Below are 15673 nucleotides of genomic sequence, written 5' to 3'. Positions count from 1 at the left end.
CGCTTGATGATCACTTGCATCAACAGTATACTAAATATGTTTTTCTACGTGTGTGTGTGTGTGTGTGTGTGTGTGTGTGAGTGTGTATGTATACATATTTTACAAATGAAATAGAGTAAACAATAAAATAAGATATATAAAATATACAGAGGTTGGTAGTTGGACATGTGCAAAACAGTGGCATTAATGTACAGTATGGAGTGCATAATGTTGAAGTTCCAGTAGTGAGGGTGAGGTGTCTATGAAGTGTTCAGCAGTCTGATGGCCTGGTGGAAAAAGCTGTCTCTCAGTCTGCTGGTACGGGACTGGATGCTGCAGAACCTCCTTCCTGATGGAAGTAGTCTGAACAGTTTATGGCTGGGGTGACTGGAGTCCTTGATGATCCTCCCCGCTTTCCTCAGGCACCGCTTCCTGTAGATGTCTTGGAGGGAGGGAAGCTCACCTCCAATTATCCGTTCAGCACACCGCACTACTCTCTGGAGAGCTTTGCGGTTGTAAGCGGTGCTGTTGCCGTACCAGTAACACAGGTTTGAACATCGGAGCATTAGGATTTAAAACACCTAAACGCCCCTGTTCTCGTTCTAAGTACGAATTCATTCCATCAGATTTACCATTAACGGCACTTGAGACTCGAGACATTTCAGAAGCTTTCAAAACATTCACCTTAGCTGCTGAGGCTGCTATTTCAGTTTCTAAGTCAAGCAGCTCCTTTCTTTTCTTAAGCTGTATTTCTTGTTCCTCCAAAGCATGCTTTTCTTTCAACAACCTCTGTCGAACAAGAAGGGCAGCCATGTCAGCCTCTGCCGTTATGCGTGCTGACAAGGCAGATGAAACCATTGAGCCACTGAGTGATGATTTACTTTTCCTAAAACTTCTGTTTCCAACATTAGAGATGCTATCACTTGGATTAACATCATCTATCACAGCACCTTTACCAACATTCCCGGTGTACCTAGAAGCACCAGAACCATTTCCAGCTGGTAATACATGAGAGGAATAAACACCAGGTGGATTCAACTGAGGCAAATCAAGCTCAGACACCTGATTTTTACTCTGAGAGTTTCCCTTTGCATCATGAAGCCATTTCTTTATCTCCTCCATAAACTCAGTATTATGTGCTCGCACACTTATAAACCAAGCAGTTTGTTTTTCTTGCTCTTCTTGAGGAAGCAAAGGAAGCAAGGTTTCATGCAGACAAGTTGCCTCATTAAGCAACACAGACAAATTCTCTAACTGAGCCTGAACAGTGGAAACATTATCCTCAGATTGCTTTAACTCTTTAATAACCTTTATGACCTTTTTAATTTTATTAACCTTAGTGTGACGTTCTGTTTGAAGCCTTTCAATCTGATTCTCCAAAGCCTTAGCAGTTGGTTTCGGCTGTCTTTTCTTTCCATCCACATCAACACATTGTGTTAATTGGTGTGTCTCCATTTTTCTTCAAAGCATTACAAAATCCAAACGCTGAAATACACCTATGCCACACAGCTTCATTCCAACACATCAACTTGATGACCTTCACTTCATAAAACCTTGGACACACACAATTAACAGGAGCAATATCCCCCACTATCTGCCTATTAAACCTGACTAACTCACCCTAGTCTTCCGTACATACTAGCGGTGGGTATTTATGTACCTCCATACCGTCAGCTGTGAGGAAGACAAACTGTCTTAAACACAAACTGCGGCGGTACTCCCAAGCCAATGGCTTCAGCCGCCTGATGCACAATAACTAGAAAGCAAACCAGTACAATGCCTAATACAGCTGTACTGCTAAAACCTAACAGGGGAATAAGACTCCTGAAAGAAATCTGTTTTGTGTCGCCAAAGGCTTCATCTAAAAGCTGCGTGAACAAAGGCAACAGCAAACTACAAAACTCTCATCAATAAAACTCATCCATATATAAATAATCCAATAAAACCTACAAACCTTTCTGTTGACAAATTATTGCGGCTCCTCCAACCAACGGCCGCGGCAGGCTAAACATGAGGAACAGATGACGCGCAACAATAAACGCATAAAATACACTTCTGTACCATTTGCTCCTTTTTATTCCGCATGCACCGTCCAACATACAAATCAGCACAGGGGATCAACTTTTAACCAATTACACAAATGCACAGACCACACAAACACATAACTGCAACTCACCATGACTGCACTAACTACTATGCCAAACTACAACCTTTCTATGGCATCAAATTAGTGGATACATATACAAAACCATCAAGTTACAGTCAACTATTTCAAAATCATTCAAGCTGCGCTCAAGCTGCGGTCAACAGAAAGTTTTGCCCCATGCTCACCCTACCTTTCTGCTCATCAACAGCAGGTGCTGTGAACAGGTGAGTGCAACCACATTTATCCTCTACCACACCATGAGCCACGCCCCACACCCGTGCACCAATAGAGTGAATCCATTTAAACCAACCCACTTACACAGAAAAAGAGCAACTCATATGGCTCCTACACCCCCCATCACAGTGGCAAGATGTGAGAAAAAAACTTGACATCCCACTTCCGGTCGAGTGAACGCTGGTGCGCTTGGCTGCCGCTGCTGACCGGTTATTATTATCTACTATTACTATTTTTATTTCTATTTTTTTAAGTTGCTGACGACAATTTAAATGAAGTATCTAAGGCACAACCCTGTTTTGACTTGTTTTCACAATATTTGTGGGCTTCTATTGCTTGCGCTGCAGCTGTCAGCTGGTTGTTCGGTCCCTCTGTTTGTGTTCAGAGTTCTATCGTTGCATCATCGAGAGCATCCTGGCCAACTGTATAACAGTCTGGTACGGGAACTGCTCTGCCTCGGACCGGAAGGCGTTGCAGAGGGTCGTGAAAACTGCCCAGCGCATCGCCGGAGCACCACTTCCTGCCATAAAAGACATCTACAGGAAGCGGTGTCTGAAAAGGGCTGGGAAAATCATCAGAGACCCCAGTCACCCATCACATGGACTCTTCACCCTCCTGCCCTCTGGGAGGCGCTACAGGAGCCTCCGGACTAAGACCACCAGGTACCGGAACAGCTTCTTCCCCACAGCTGTCAGACTCCTGAACTCTGCCTCCTGACATCTGACCCACGTTAACACATGGACTGAACATACACACACCCACAATGGACACACAATAATAACATGGACTGAACCACCACTCACAACCACTAGCACTTTATATAGCCTCTGTAGAAATTATCCACACCCTCACTTATCTTAACTGCACTACTGTATAGCTCTGTGTAAATAATCATTCTGTACATACAATAATTTTTTAACCCTACAACTGTTTACAACTTGCATAGTTCCCATTTCTGTATAGCAGTACAACTCAGATTTCTGTAAAGTTATTTATTTCATATTCTGTATAGTTTTTCATATTTATATCCTGTACATAGCTTGTACTCACTACAGCCTGTACATACTTATAGTTATAGAATATTCACAACATACTTCATACCGTGTACATTATAACATACCATAATAGACCCATTTCTGTAATATACTTACATATCTATATTATTGCTAATATATATTGTAATATATCTATATCACTAAAGCACTTCTGGATGGATGCAAACTGCATTTCGTTGCCCTGTACCTGTGACATGTGCAATGACAATAAAGTTGAATTCTATTCTATTCTATTCTATTCTATTCTATTCTAAATAACAGTCTAAAATTTACAATTGAGATTTAAAGTGACTTTGAAGTGGTTTAGAATGACCAACATAGCAGCTGTACAGTTTACAGTGTGAAATAAAGTGACCAACATGATTCCTGAGAGTAGGATTGTCCATAGAGCAGCTTCTGTATTTTCAAAGGCAGTGGTATGTGGAGTCCAGTAGAGTCAGTTAATGGGTTGTTTTTTTTTTTTGGTTTGTGTGGTTGGGGAGTGGGGGAGCTGGTAATGAGTTCAGGAGTCTGATGGTTTGTGGGAAAATCCCAGTCTGGAGGATCGGGCCCCAATTCTACGATAGCGTCTGCCAGATGGGAGGAGGGAAAAGAGCCCATCTGAGGGGTGTGAGGGGTCGAGCACGATGCAGGAGGCCTTACTGATGCAGCGTGTAGATGGCTGTACTGAAATAAATATTCAACATTCAGAAGACTGTAACATGTCCGTAACATAGATGTTCTGTATAAACTAAAATATGATAACTCTATAGATTGTGACTGGTGTTATTTCTCTTATTTCACTCTTCTGTTCATCTGTAAAGGACACGAAAAACAGTGAAAGGCTCTGTTTCCTTCTTGTTTTAACTGTTCATAACGTTATGATAATAAGCTGTTAAAACAAATCTATAAAATTCTAAATCAGGACATAAAAAGTGAAAGATTGATTTCAAAATAAACTGACAGTGCACCAGTCAGAGATTAAAGTGTTGCCAGAAAAAGCTTCTTTGTGTTTCTTAGTATTTTTAGCCACGCCCACTTGGTCAGCTGACGGCTGTTGAGATGAGCTGGGTATTACACTAGTGTGAACGACATCTCTGAGAACATAAGAGCCTTTTTGCAAATGGGATATCAAACATATGAAGCTGAGTAGTTAATTGATAGTAATATTTTCCCCTTAAGTTAAGCAAATATCCCTTAACGGTGTAAAAAGAGGTCTTAAATTGTTGGTTTCTTTGTATGTATGTTAAGACAACACTGTCATTGAGTAATTCAACTTTGTTGTTTGTGTTTTGTTATCAGCATTTTGTGTGTACATGAAGACGTTCATTTTATTGGTTTGTGTAGTTGCACATTTTGGTCACCATGCTTAAGTGCGTAAGAGTTAACTGCAGTTTTCCCAAAACTTACATTATCTTGGGACTTCCTGGGTTTTTATGCTTGGATGTGGAGCCTAATTGTCGTGAAGAGATTATATTGTTGGTGAGAAAAACGTAAATACACATAACGTGTTGAAACACGTTGGTATTATTATATTGCAGTGGTAAATGTCAGTATTTTAACAAGACGATGTATCTCTGAAATGAAATGGATGATGCAAATAACCTGCATGTGCAGCACAGGGTAACTTTTCTGCATGTAGGGGTAATTTGCGAGATAGTCTCCAATATCCTGAGTGAGCTCAGATATTTGCTGTGGAATGTAAGTGTTTATAAATTAATGCATGTAACATTTCTGCATGTTTTAAAGTAGTCTTGTACAGTTTAGCTATTTGTCTTTTGTTCTGTACAGTCAGACACACAAACAGAATTATTTAAAAACTCTACTCACAGTTTTAACTGCTCTCCTTCACTATTGGTGCTTTTGAGTTTCATTTGAATTCCTTTCTGGGAAACTTGGCTGCCACACACCTGATGGTCCTCAATTGCAGCAGTAAAGCATATCCCAGTATTTTTAATCATACTCATACATACACTGACACAGAGCGTTACTGGATGGATTGTGCTATCTACTGTACAATATAAAGCGCCTTGAGGCGACTTTTGTTGTGATTTGGCGCTATATAAATAAAATTGAATTGAATTGAATTGAATTGAATTGAATGAAGCTTGTTATTACCAGTGAATCCGTTTGTGTCAGTGAATGCATCGTGTGTGCTTCATGGATCCATCTAGTGGACTGATAGTAGAAGTAGAAGCTGATGGTAGCTTCTTCTGCCTCACGCTGCTGTCTGACTGCATTGAGCTGACACTGAGATGAAGCAGGAAAGAAGCAGCTGATATTTGGACAGCACATATGATGGAAAGGAGGATTTCAGTTGATGTGCACATGAATGATTTGTGTTTCCTCTGCAGGTGAAGGTAGAAAGTGTGTGTGAGCTGAATTGAGCAGCATGGATCAGTGTGAGGACAGAGAGGAGGAGTCCCTCCTCTAAAAGCACTCTGTGTGGGGAACATGAGAGCCAGACCAAAGCTCAGAGGTGAGATGACCATCTCTAACTGTCCATGACTCTTCTCCATGTCACAGCTCAGCACTCACATCACTGCTCCATCATTATTTTTGATGGATTCTGATTCTGATTCTGATTATTCACAGGAACCCACCTGGACCTCCACCCAACTCTGCGATGATTGACGAGTCAAAGGGCGATGGTCCTCCTGCAGAGAGGTAATGTGTGTCTAAATGTTGTTGTGACTCAGTGTTTGTGAATAAATCCTCCATCATATTTAATGTCCACTCAGCTCTTTTTCATACACATTTCTATGTTCATATGTGAAGCGGTGTGTGTTGTCTGACCAACATTCACGCACATTCACACTCCGATGAATGCATCGGAGGGCAACTTGGGTTAGGATCTTGCCCAAGGATATTTGGCATGCAGACTGGGGAAGCCAAGGATCGAACCACCACCACAGGGGTGGCTGTGGCTCAGGTGATAGAGCAGATCAGCTCCTGATTGGAAGGTTGGAAGGATCCTTGCCTTCCCCAGTCTGTATGCCAAATATTCTTGGGCAAGATACTAACCCACATGTCAAAAAGAACTGGAGTTATTCCATCATCAGATAATTATATTGAAACTGTGATTATGATGAATTCCTTGGTGTCACATTCCTGAATCTACCGTAGAGCAGATTTAGAAACCTCATGTTAAACAGGTGCCAGTATAAATGAAGACCACAATAATCTCATCTTTTTCTGGAGTCCTCTGCTTATATTTTCTTTATTTGACTTCATATCTCCTTTTTTATAGACTTGTTGATTATTCATTATCATTCAGTATGTGATGTTTTTTTCTATGAGCCATAATCATTTCTCATCTTTTAAATTGGTACACTCCTGCAAGATCACTCGGGTCTGCAGATCAGTTGCTCCTGCGTGTCCCAAGGTCCAGATTAAAGCACAGATGAGATTGGGACTTTACTGTAAAATTTGATTGGCCTTTGCTCCTAAACTGTGGAACAAACTGCCCCTTCACATCAGGACCTCCCCAACATTAGACACTTTTAAAACATGTCTAAAAACCCACTTTTATTCCTTGGCTTTTCAATCAGAATGAGTTTGTACTAATTTATCCTATTTCTTACTCAAATCTTCTAATTTTATGATTCTTTTTCTTAACTCTCACCATGTCTCCCTATGTTTTTATTTCTTTTATCTTAATTGTACAGCACCTTGGTCAACGGTTGTCGTTTTAAATGTGCTATATAAATACATTTGACTTTGACCTTACTTTAATCCAGATGACACATGTAATCTGCTGTGAAATATACTAAATAAGTAAAAAGTAGAAGTGATGAGACGGTGATTTACATGTTCTCATGTTTTACAGATCAGAGATGGAGAAGGCCTTACCAATGCAGCTGCTGCACATGCTGGAAGATTTGGGAAAGGAGGAGCTGGAATGTTTCCAGTGGTACCTGCAGAATGGCCCTGGAGGTGATTTCATGACCATCAAAAAGTGCCGTCTCGAGAATGCACAAAGACGGCAAACAGTAGATGTCATGGTGCAGACATATTCAGACCGTGTGATGGAGGTAGCGAGGTTGATATTAAAGAAGATGAATGCAGGTCAGTCACAGGAAAAGAAAAAAACAGTCATTGTGGTATGCAGACATCTTCATCTTCATTATTTATTTTATGAATGTACTCAACTGTTTTAATCTGACCTTTTAATTTTGTGTCTTTCTCATCAAATCCTTTTAGTACAAATGTTATATTTACATTATTTTGAAGACAGGCAGGTTTTCACTTTTAAAGAGATAAGTTCATGGTTCAAGCTGCACTTTTATCCAACAGGAAGTCCCTCAGCCCAGGAAGCTTCATTGCGTTTATCAGAAGGTAAGAATTCATACGTTTGTCTGTAGAGATGTCGATATGGCAGAAACACATGAAGCCTGAGCTGACCAATCAGAGCTCTGATTGTTTCCATGTGGTATCTCTGTAGCCACAGTGTATCTCTGCTGTATGACTAAAGTCAGAGGTCTAATAAATGAATGGGTGTTTGGTAGGGACCGGCGGGTCCAGGTACATACGTTCTTTTAGAGCACAGCTACAGGTTTAAAATGCCCAAGGCGAAGGGGTCAAAGTCTGGCTGTACTTCACAGCAAAAGATGCAAACTCAGCAGCCTGCAACAAGTGCTTTAAGCTGATACTGTGCAAAGGAGGTAACACCTCGAATCTGATGAAATACCTGGCGACGCATAGCGTTTTTTTAAAAGCCGAGAAATGCACCGTATTTGATAGCTTGCTGCGAGACCTCACACCGTGCACATCTACTGCGGGTGTGGTGCCTGTTATCGGACCCGGAGTTAGCAACAACCACCCAAAAACTGAAGAGTAGAGTCCTGGCCCCTAGCCCTGCCTGTGTAGCAGAAATGATGACGGATGATGATGGCAGCAGCAGCCGTTTTTCTCTGGGTCAGTAGCTTAATGTTGTTCGTGTGTAATTTACGTTGAGTAGGCTAACCACATTATTAAATCAATGCATGTGAGGTGAACTAGCAAACACTGTCGTAGTTACATGCAGCTGTCTTCTTGTTTGATGGCAGATACTCCCTTCACCCTGGCCAAAAAGGCGAAAATGATCAAGGAAAAAGTGGGAAACAGTTAAACATGAGAGGTTTTTGGACAAAGTTTGTGTTTTTTCCATTGTTTAAGCACTGCTTCCAGCCAAGAGTGAGACCATATATGCCCTATAGCTGCAGAAAAGGCTAACATTGTTATCTTTTTACAAAAAACAGCTGAACATGAGAGGTTGTTGGACCAATTTTGTGTTCTCCATTCTTTAAGCACCGGTTCGAGGACCGTTTAAGCACCAGCACCGTTTTAAAAGTACCGGTTTGGTACTGGTATCGGATAAAACCTAAACGATACCCATCCCTAGTGTTTGGTTTAATAATGTTTAGTTATAAACTTTAGTTCTCTAAATGTAACAGCAAACAACATTAAAACAGAGGACATGGTTACACACCTGAGAAACCAGAGCTCCATCCACTTGTCTTTCCACTAGGATGATGTTGGTGTAAATGTGCAGTCATATTCGTTGTGTTCCCACCAGTGCTGTCAGCGTTAATCTCATTAAAATGACGTTAACGAGCTACTGCGGATCACCCCGTGCGTGGGGCTGGACGGTGTCAACACGTTAACGAGCTAACTGCGCTAACGCACTAGTTCCCACCAATGTAATTGAGCATTGTGTGGCACATCTGACATAGTGTTTTACTTTCGTCCATGACGCGCTTACCATCAGGGTCATACTTCGCATGAAAACCAAACCAAAATAGTTCCAAACGCCAGATCTGAATGAGGGTGGGAGAGGTTCAATTTCGGGTAGCGTTCAGGTAGTTGACATGTTGCAACGAGCTTAACTTCTGTCTCGCTAGCTTGCAGACTAGTCGAACGAGGATCCACTGAGCTCTCAACACAGACAGCATTGTCAGAAGAAAAGTTGATAAAATTAATTACAAATTTTGAATTGTTCGATACATATGCATACCGAACCGAAAGCACTGTATCGAACGGTTCAATACCGATACATGTATTGTTGCACCCCTAATGTATATATAATCTATATATATATATATACATATATATATATATATATATATATATATATATATATATATATATATGGAGAGAGAGAGAGAGAGAGAGAGAAATGTTTTTGGAAATGTATAGACCCTAGTAGTCTAACCATCTCATCTACTGTTTTTAATTCAGAGACTCTTCAATGGTATCAACTTAAACTCAAAGCTACTCTGAAAAAGAAGTTCCAGTGTGTGTTTGAGGGCATTGCTAAAGCAGGAAACCCAACCCTTCTGAATCAGATCTACACAGAGCTCTACATCACAGAGGGAGGGACTGCAGAGGTCAATGATGAACATGAGGTCAGACAGATTGAAACAGCATCCAGGAAACGAGACAGACCTGAAACAACAATCAGACAAGAAGACATCTTTAAAGCCTCACCTGGAAGAGATGAGCCAATCAGAACAGTGCTGACAAAGGGAGTGGCTGGCATTGGGAAAACAGTCTTAACACAGAAATACACCCTGGACTGGGCTGAAGACAAAGCCAACCAGGACATCCAGTTCATATTTCCATTCACTTTCAGAGAGCTGAATGTGCTGAAAGAGGAAAAGTTCAGCTTGGTGGAACTTGTTCATTACTTCTTTACTGAAACCAAAGAAGCAGGAATCTGCAGCTTTGAAGACTTCCAGGTTGTGTTCATCTTTGATGGTCTGGATGAGTGTCGACTTCCTCTGGACTTCCACAAAACTACAATCCTGACTGACCCTAGAAAGTCCACCTCAGTGGATGTGCTGCTGATAAACCTCATCAGGGGGAAACTGCTTCCCTCTGCTCGCCTCTGGATAACCACACGACCTGCAGCAGCCAATCAGATCCCTCCTGACTGTGTTGGCATGGTGACAGATGTCAGAGGGTTCACTGACCCCCAGAAGGAGGAGTACTTCAGGAAGAGATTCAGAGATAAGGAGCAGGCCAGCAGGATCATCTCCCACATCAAGACATCACGAAGCCTCCACATCATGTGCCACATCCCAGTCTTCTGCTGGATCACTGCTACAGTTCTGGAGGATGTGCTGAAAACCAGAGAGGGAGGACAGCTGCCCAAGACCCTGACTGAGATGTACATCCACTTCCTGGTGGTTCAGGCCAAAGTGAAGAAGGTCAAGTATGATGGAGGAGCTGCGACAGATTCACACTGGAGTCCACATAGCAGGAAGATGATTCAGTCTCTGGGAAAACTGGCTTTTGATCAGCTGAAGAAAGGAAACCTGATCTTCTATGAATCAGACCTGACAGAGTGTGGTATCGATATCACAGCAGCCTCAGTGTACTCAGGAGTGTTCACACAGATCTTTAAAGAGGAGAGAGGACTGTACCAGGACAAGGTGTTCTGCTTCATCCATCTGAGTGTTCAGGAGTTTCTGGCTGCTCTTCATGTCCATCTGACCTTCATCAACTCTGGACTCAATCTGATGAAAGCACAACGAGCAACATTATGGTCTAAATTATTTAATAAGAAAAGGAGTTTAAAATCTCTCCACCAGAGTGCTGTGAACAAGGCCTTACAGAGTACAAATGGACACCTGGACTTGTTCCTCCGCTTCCTCCTGGGACTTTCACTGCAGACCAATCAGACTCTCCTACAAGGCCTGCTGACACAGACAGGAAGTAGCTCACAGACCAATCAGGAAACAGTCCAGTACATCAAGAAGAAGCTCAGTAAGAATCTGTCTGCAGAGAAAAGCATCAATCTGTTCCACTGTCTGAATGAACTGAATGATCGTTCTCTAGTGGAGGAGATCCAACAGTCCCTGAGATCAGGACGTCTCTCCACAGATAAACTGTCTCCTGCTCAGTGGTCAGCTCTGGTCTTCATCTTACTGTCATCAGAAAAAGATCTGGATGTGTTTGACTTGAAGAAATACTCTGCTTCAGAGGAGGCTCTTCTGAGGCTGCTGCCAGTGGTCAAAGCCTCCAACAAAGCTCTGTAAGTACATTTGTACTCATGTTTTTATATTTAACATCCAACTGAGTCAGTAATTTATTTCACCAGGCTTTCTGTCTTTGTATGAATTTGTATGCTGAAGATTTGAAACTGTAACCTGTTTGATGGCTCAAGAACTCTGTGTACTCCAGACACTGAATCCACCATAAACTATGATCATCACTGCTGCTGTTGTGTTACCAGTCTTTGTTTAAAAATTGGGGGTACATGTGCCTGATGTTGTAATACTTTATATTCACATTCATGCTCCTACATACATTTCTACTGCAGGTCTATTTTTAGTCACAAATGTTGATGAAACACTCGCTTTTACGTACTTGGTGGGTCCTGCATTAAACAAAGCATTTGCACTGAGAATTTTTCATAATCAAGTTCTTTGAATTACTCAGTGAGTCATTGCAGCCATAGAAGCATCCTTAGTTACACTTTTTAAGCTTAGATTTCTGGGTGTTTCCCAGGATGTACTGAGCATTACTTCTTCACCCACCTCTCTCCACTGTCCATGTGTTCATGCTCCACTGTTGAATTGAATTGATTACTAAACTCTGCCTCGGTCTTCCACTGTGTGTTTTTTGTTTCTTTGCTGTTGTTGGCCTGCTCTCTCCTCTCACTCCAAACTGATTGCAGCAGATAGTTGTCCCTCCCTGAACCTGCTTTTCTTCCAGTTTTTCTTTCACACTGTTGTCACAATGTTGGTACAGACTTTGGTGCAGCACATCAGTTCATTGTTAATCTGAAATCAGCTGTTTTAGCTACTTCCCCTTAAAGCACACCTTCCCTGGTCATCTCTGCTGTGGGGGATGCACAGTACAGTAGTGCAATTGATCCTGATCAGTGATTGGTCAAAAGTCTAGAGTGAAAGAAGAGGCCTGTGATTGGTTAAAAATATGCAATGAGGAAGACTTCTTTTATTCATTCAGTCTGTTGTCTGTTTTTTCTTTGTCAGGTGGTATTTCCAGCTCCTTTATCCCACCTGACGCCTGGACTGCTGTCTGTGGTCTTCAGTATGATCACAATGTGTTATTTATGTATTTTGACTGGTTTAAAATGACAGGACAATAAGCATTATCCGTGTATATTCCAATAAAAGCATCTAGTTTTTACTCCAACATCGATGAGGATTTTTTTGGCTCTTTTGAACCAACAGGTTGGAAAGTCTCCTGAAACTAAGCACAATTGAAAATCAATTCCTTTCTTTTCTTCTGTGATTATTATGTGCAAAGACTAGCCATAAGAGGAGTCTTTTAGGTTCTCCTGATGAGACAATGTAATTGTTTTACTTTTCTACTGGTAAAATCTGAAGGATTATTCATGCCATGACACTGTCATTTACTGAGTAGTTGATTATGAAAATGGCGTGATCATACACCATGGCTTTCACAGTCACCTGATGTCAACCAAGACTATTCTGGGGAAATTTGACACACATAACACATAGATAATAGCTCTGTTAAAGTTTCCTAATTAATTCCAGGAAACACTGAAGATGTTGCAGAGGCATGTGTTGTACAAATACTTCCAAAACTTGTCTTTGCCTGCTTGTACACATTGCTTCTTTGGTTCAGGTCTGTTGTGTGTTTCTACAGAGTTGTGTCTACATGTCTAAGGCAGATTAAAGCCCAACTTAGGCATTCATTAAGTAAATCCACAACTCACTGTTACAGCACTGCAGGGTAGTCAATCAGTGAACTGAACTACAAAAAGTCAAAAGTGCCTATCAGGTAGGCTGGAATCATACACGTTACCATCAACAATATCATTGTGAATGTTGCACACACTTACAGAAAGTTTACAACGAGCGAGATGTACTGACAATATCCAAACACGGGTAAATGTGTAGTAAATGGCAGTGCGGTAAATCTGCCTAGTATGATATTTAATACACTTACTACTTTATATATGTCAGATCGTTTGTAACGAGCCACGGAAAGCACCGTGCTGGCTTGAAGGCGCGTGAATACCCTCGGTGCGTGAGTGAAGGCAGCGGCTCGGCTGAGCAGCTGCTGTGTGCAGGTTTGGTGGAGACCATACTTCTCACCAGATGCCCGTGCACTTCTCACGAGGTGCACGGGCATCTGGATTTACAACATCAATTGCTAGTGTCGCGATCATCAGTTGTAGCCACTGAAGAGACTAGAAATGGGCGTAATATATTAGATGTCGGCTAGCGCGCGGCTAACATTTACCACAAAGAAAAAGGCTTAAATGCGCTATTCAGCGTCGTGTAATTTCCGCTAAATCCAGAGTCTGTAACTTCATGTAAACATAGAAGAAATGCCAGTTTCCATTTAAAAAAAATAGCGGACTTGCCGGCTTCTTCGCTGTGTGTTGTCGTTGTTTTGGTGACGCAACTTCCGTCGACCAGACGATTGGTCGTCTACAGTGGGTTTCAGCGCTCCTATTGGCCCGAGTCTACAGTGTCTACGCTCACCGTAGACTCCGGGCCAATGAAAAGCCGTAATGGTCTACAGACACCGTAGACGTTGCACTACCGTAGACTCGACTTCTGCGGTTTCATCTTGATTAAAAGAAAGAACAAAACAACAAAAACCCAAACCAGACTTGCTGCCATTTATTGGCAGCATGTCCTTTATGATGGCCTTGGTTACACCACATTGATAGCCATGCAAATTGCCCCACTCCTTGGTCAGGAAGTCCATTCAAGCTCACTGTTTTCCCCTTTGTTGGGTGATGATAAGTTGTTTTTTGTTTTTTTACCTGACTTATAGCCATTCTCATCATTGAGACTGATTGCTGCTGTAGCTTACCTGGCTGAGCAGGTGACCCGTCTACTGAAGGTTAGAGTTGTGACTCTAGAGCCTGGTTTGAGTCTGCCCAAGACCATTTCCTGTGTGTCATTCTCCTCACTTCTCCCTCCCTTCCTGTCTTCTTTGTCCTATATGATCTAGACAAAAGGCCTCAAGTTCTGAAAACTCTTCCCCTTCATCATCTTCCAAATCTTCTCTCTCATCTAAAATCACAAGTATTCTCTGAGTAGAGAAATAAGTGGGTAAAGTTATTTATTTGTTGTGTTCCTATTTGCAGCTGGGATAAAGTGTTAAAAACTCTCAGCTGCCAAAATTATATCCAGTTTAGAAGAAGAACATTGACTGAAGTGTTCACTTCATCATCCATCACAACTCATCCACCAGCTGTCAGAAACTGCAGCAGAACAGTACAAAGCATGTCTTGCTGGATGGCTGCAACAACCAGAGTTTTACCTACCTTTGGTATTTCTTGACAGCATGAGCGTAATATTTACTGAACAAAGTCATCTTCTGTAATCTTTGCTGCTGTGAATGTCCGTGCGGTCCACTGCTATATTTCCGTATCAGGCTCTAAAATGTACAAATGGATCTGAGAAGATTTCATTTTCAATCATGAGTCAGAAATTGTGTTTCTACTATATTTACAGTTTGTTTTCATGTCTTCTGACTCAGAAGGTGGAGCAGGTGGAGCTTAAAAGGAGTAAGCGCTGATATAGGAGGACAGTTGTGTTTTAATGCAGCTATTTAGTTAACCATTGATTGTATTGCAGGTTGGCATTTTTTTAAACGTGTCATTTGACCAATTTAATTTAATTCACTTGTTTCTTTGTCTGTTTTTCAGACTGAGTGGCTGTAACCTCTCAGAGAGAAGCTGTGATGCTCTGTCCTCAGTTCTCAACTCCCAGTCCTCTTGTCTGAAAGAGCTCAACCTGAGTGACAATAACCTGCAAGATTCAGGAGTGAGGTTTCTGTCTGCTGCACTGCAGAATCAACATTGTACACTGGAAACTCTCAGGTCAGAATTTAAATGTTCCCACTGCTGATCATTTAACCCTCTGGGTCCAGGGTATAATTTGCCATTTTTGACTACTTTTGATTTTACCTCTAAATTTGAACTTTAACAACTGTTTTCTTGCATTGTTTGGTATCATTTTTTTCAGCAGAACCTCAAATATCTGAAATTGGAGGGTTTTTTTTGACATACTATGTTAACACACTTGATCTAAATTCTGAGAAAAAACTTAAAATCCGAGTAGAAAAAAGTAATATTTTTTACTGTAAAAACCACAAACATGTTTAACGAATCATTTTCATCACTGGAAATGCAAATAGAAATTGTACATTTCTTAAAATCATGCACACATTTTTCAAACAACAAAGTTATATTCAATTCAAATTCAATTTTATTTATATAGCGCCAAATCACAACAAAAGTTGCCAAAAGGCGCTTCATAGGATACAGAGAAAAACCCAACAA

At 41.3% G+C, this 15673-nt stretch overlaps 1 protein-coding gene across 1 annotated transcript in view; it reads left to right on the top strand.

The window, feature by feature from the left end:
• Nucleotides 1-790: 790 nt before the first annotated feature.
• LOC120435337 (NLR family CARD domain-containing protein 3-like) overlaps nt 791-15673 on the top strand; it is a 68421-nt gene continuing 53538 nt past the window's right edge. Inside the window, exons 1-3 of the mRNA XM_039604742.1 lie at nt 791-870; nt 9635-11410; nt 15038-15211. Of these exons, the coding sequence (XP_039460676.1) occupies nt 791-870; nt 9635-11410; nt 15038-15211 (2030 nt within the window). The remainder of the gene's footprint in view (nt 871-9634; nt 11411-15037; nt 15212-15673) is intronic.

The sequence above is a fragment of the Oreochromis aureus genome, linkage group 3 (assembly GCF_013358895.1).
Source record: "Oreochromis aureus strain Israel breed Guangdong linkage group 3, ZZ_aureus, whole genome shotgun sequence".
Classification (NCBI taxonomy): domain Eukaryota; kingdom Metazoa; phylum Chordata; class Actinopteri; order Cichliformes; family Cichlidae; genus Oreochromis; species Oreochromis aureus.
This window is presented reverse-complemented; position numbering and strand designations above follow the sequence as displayed.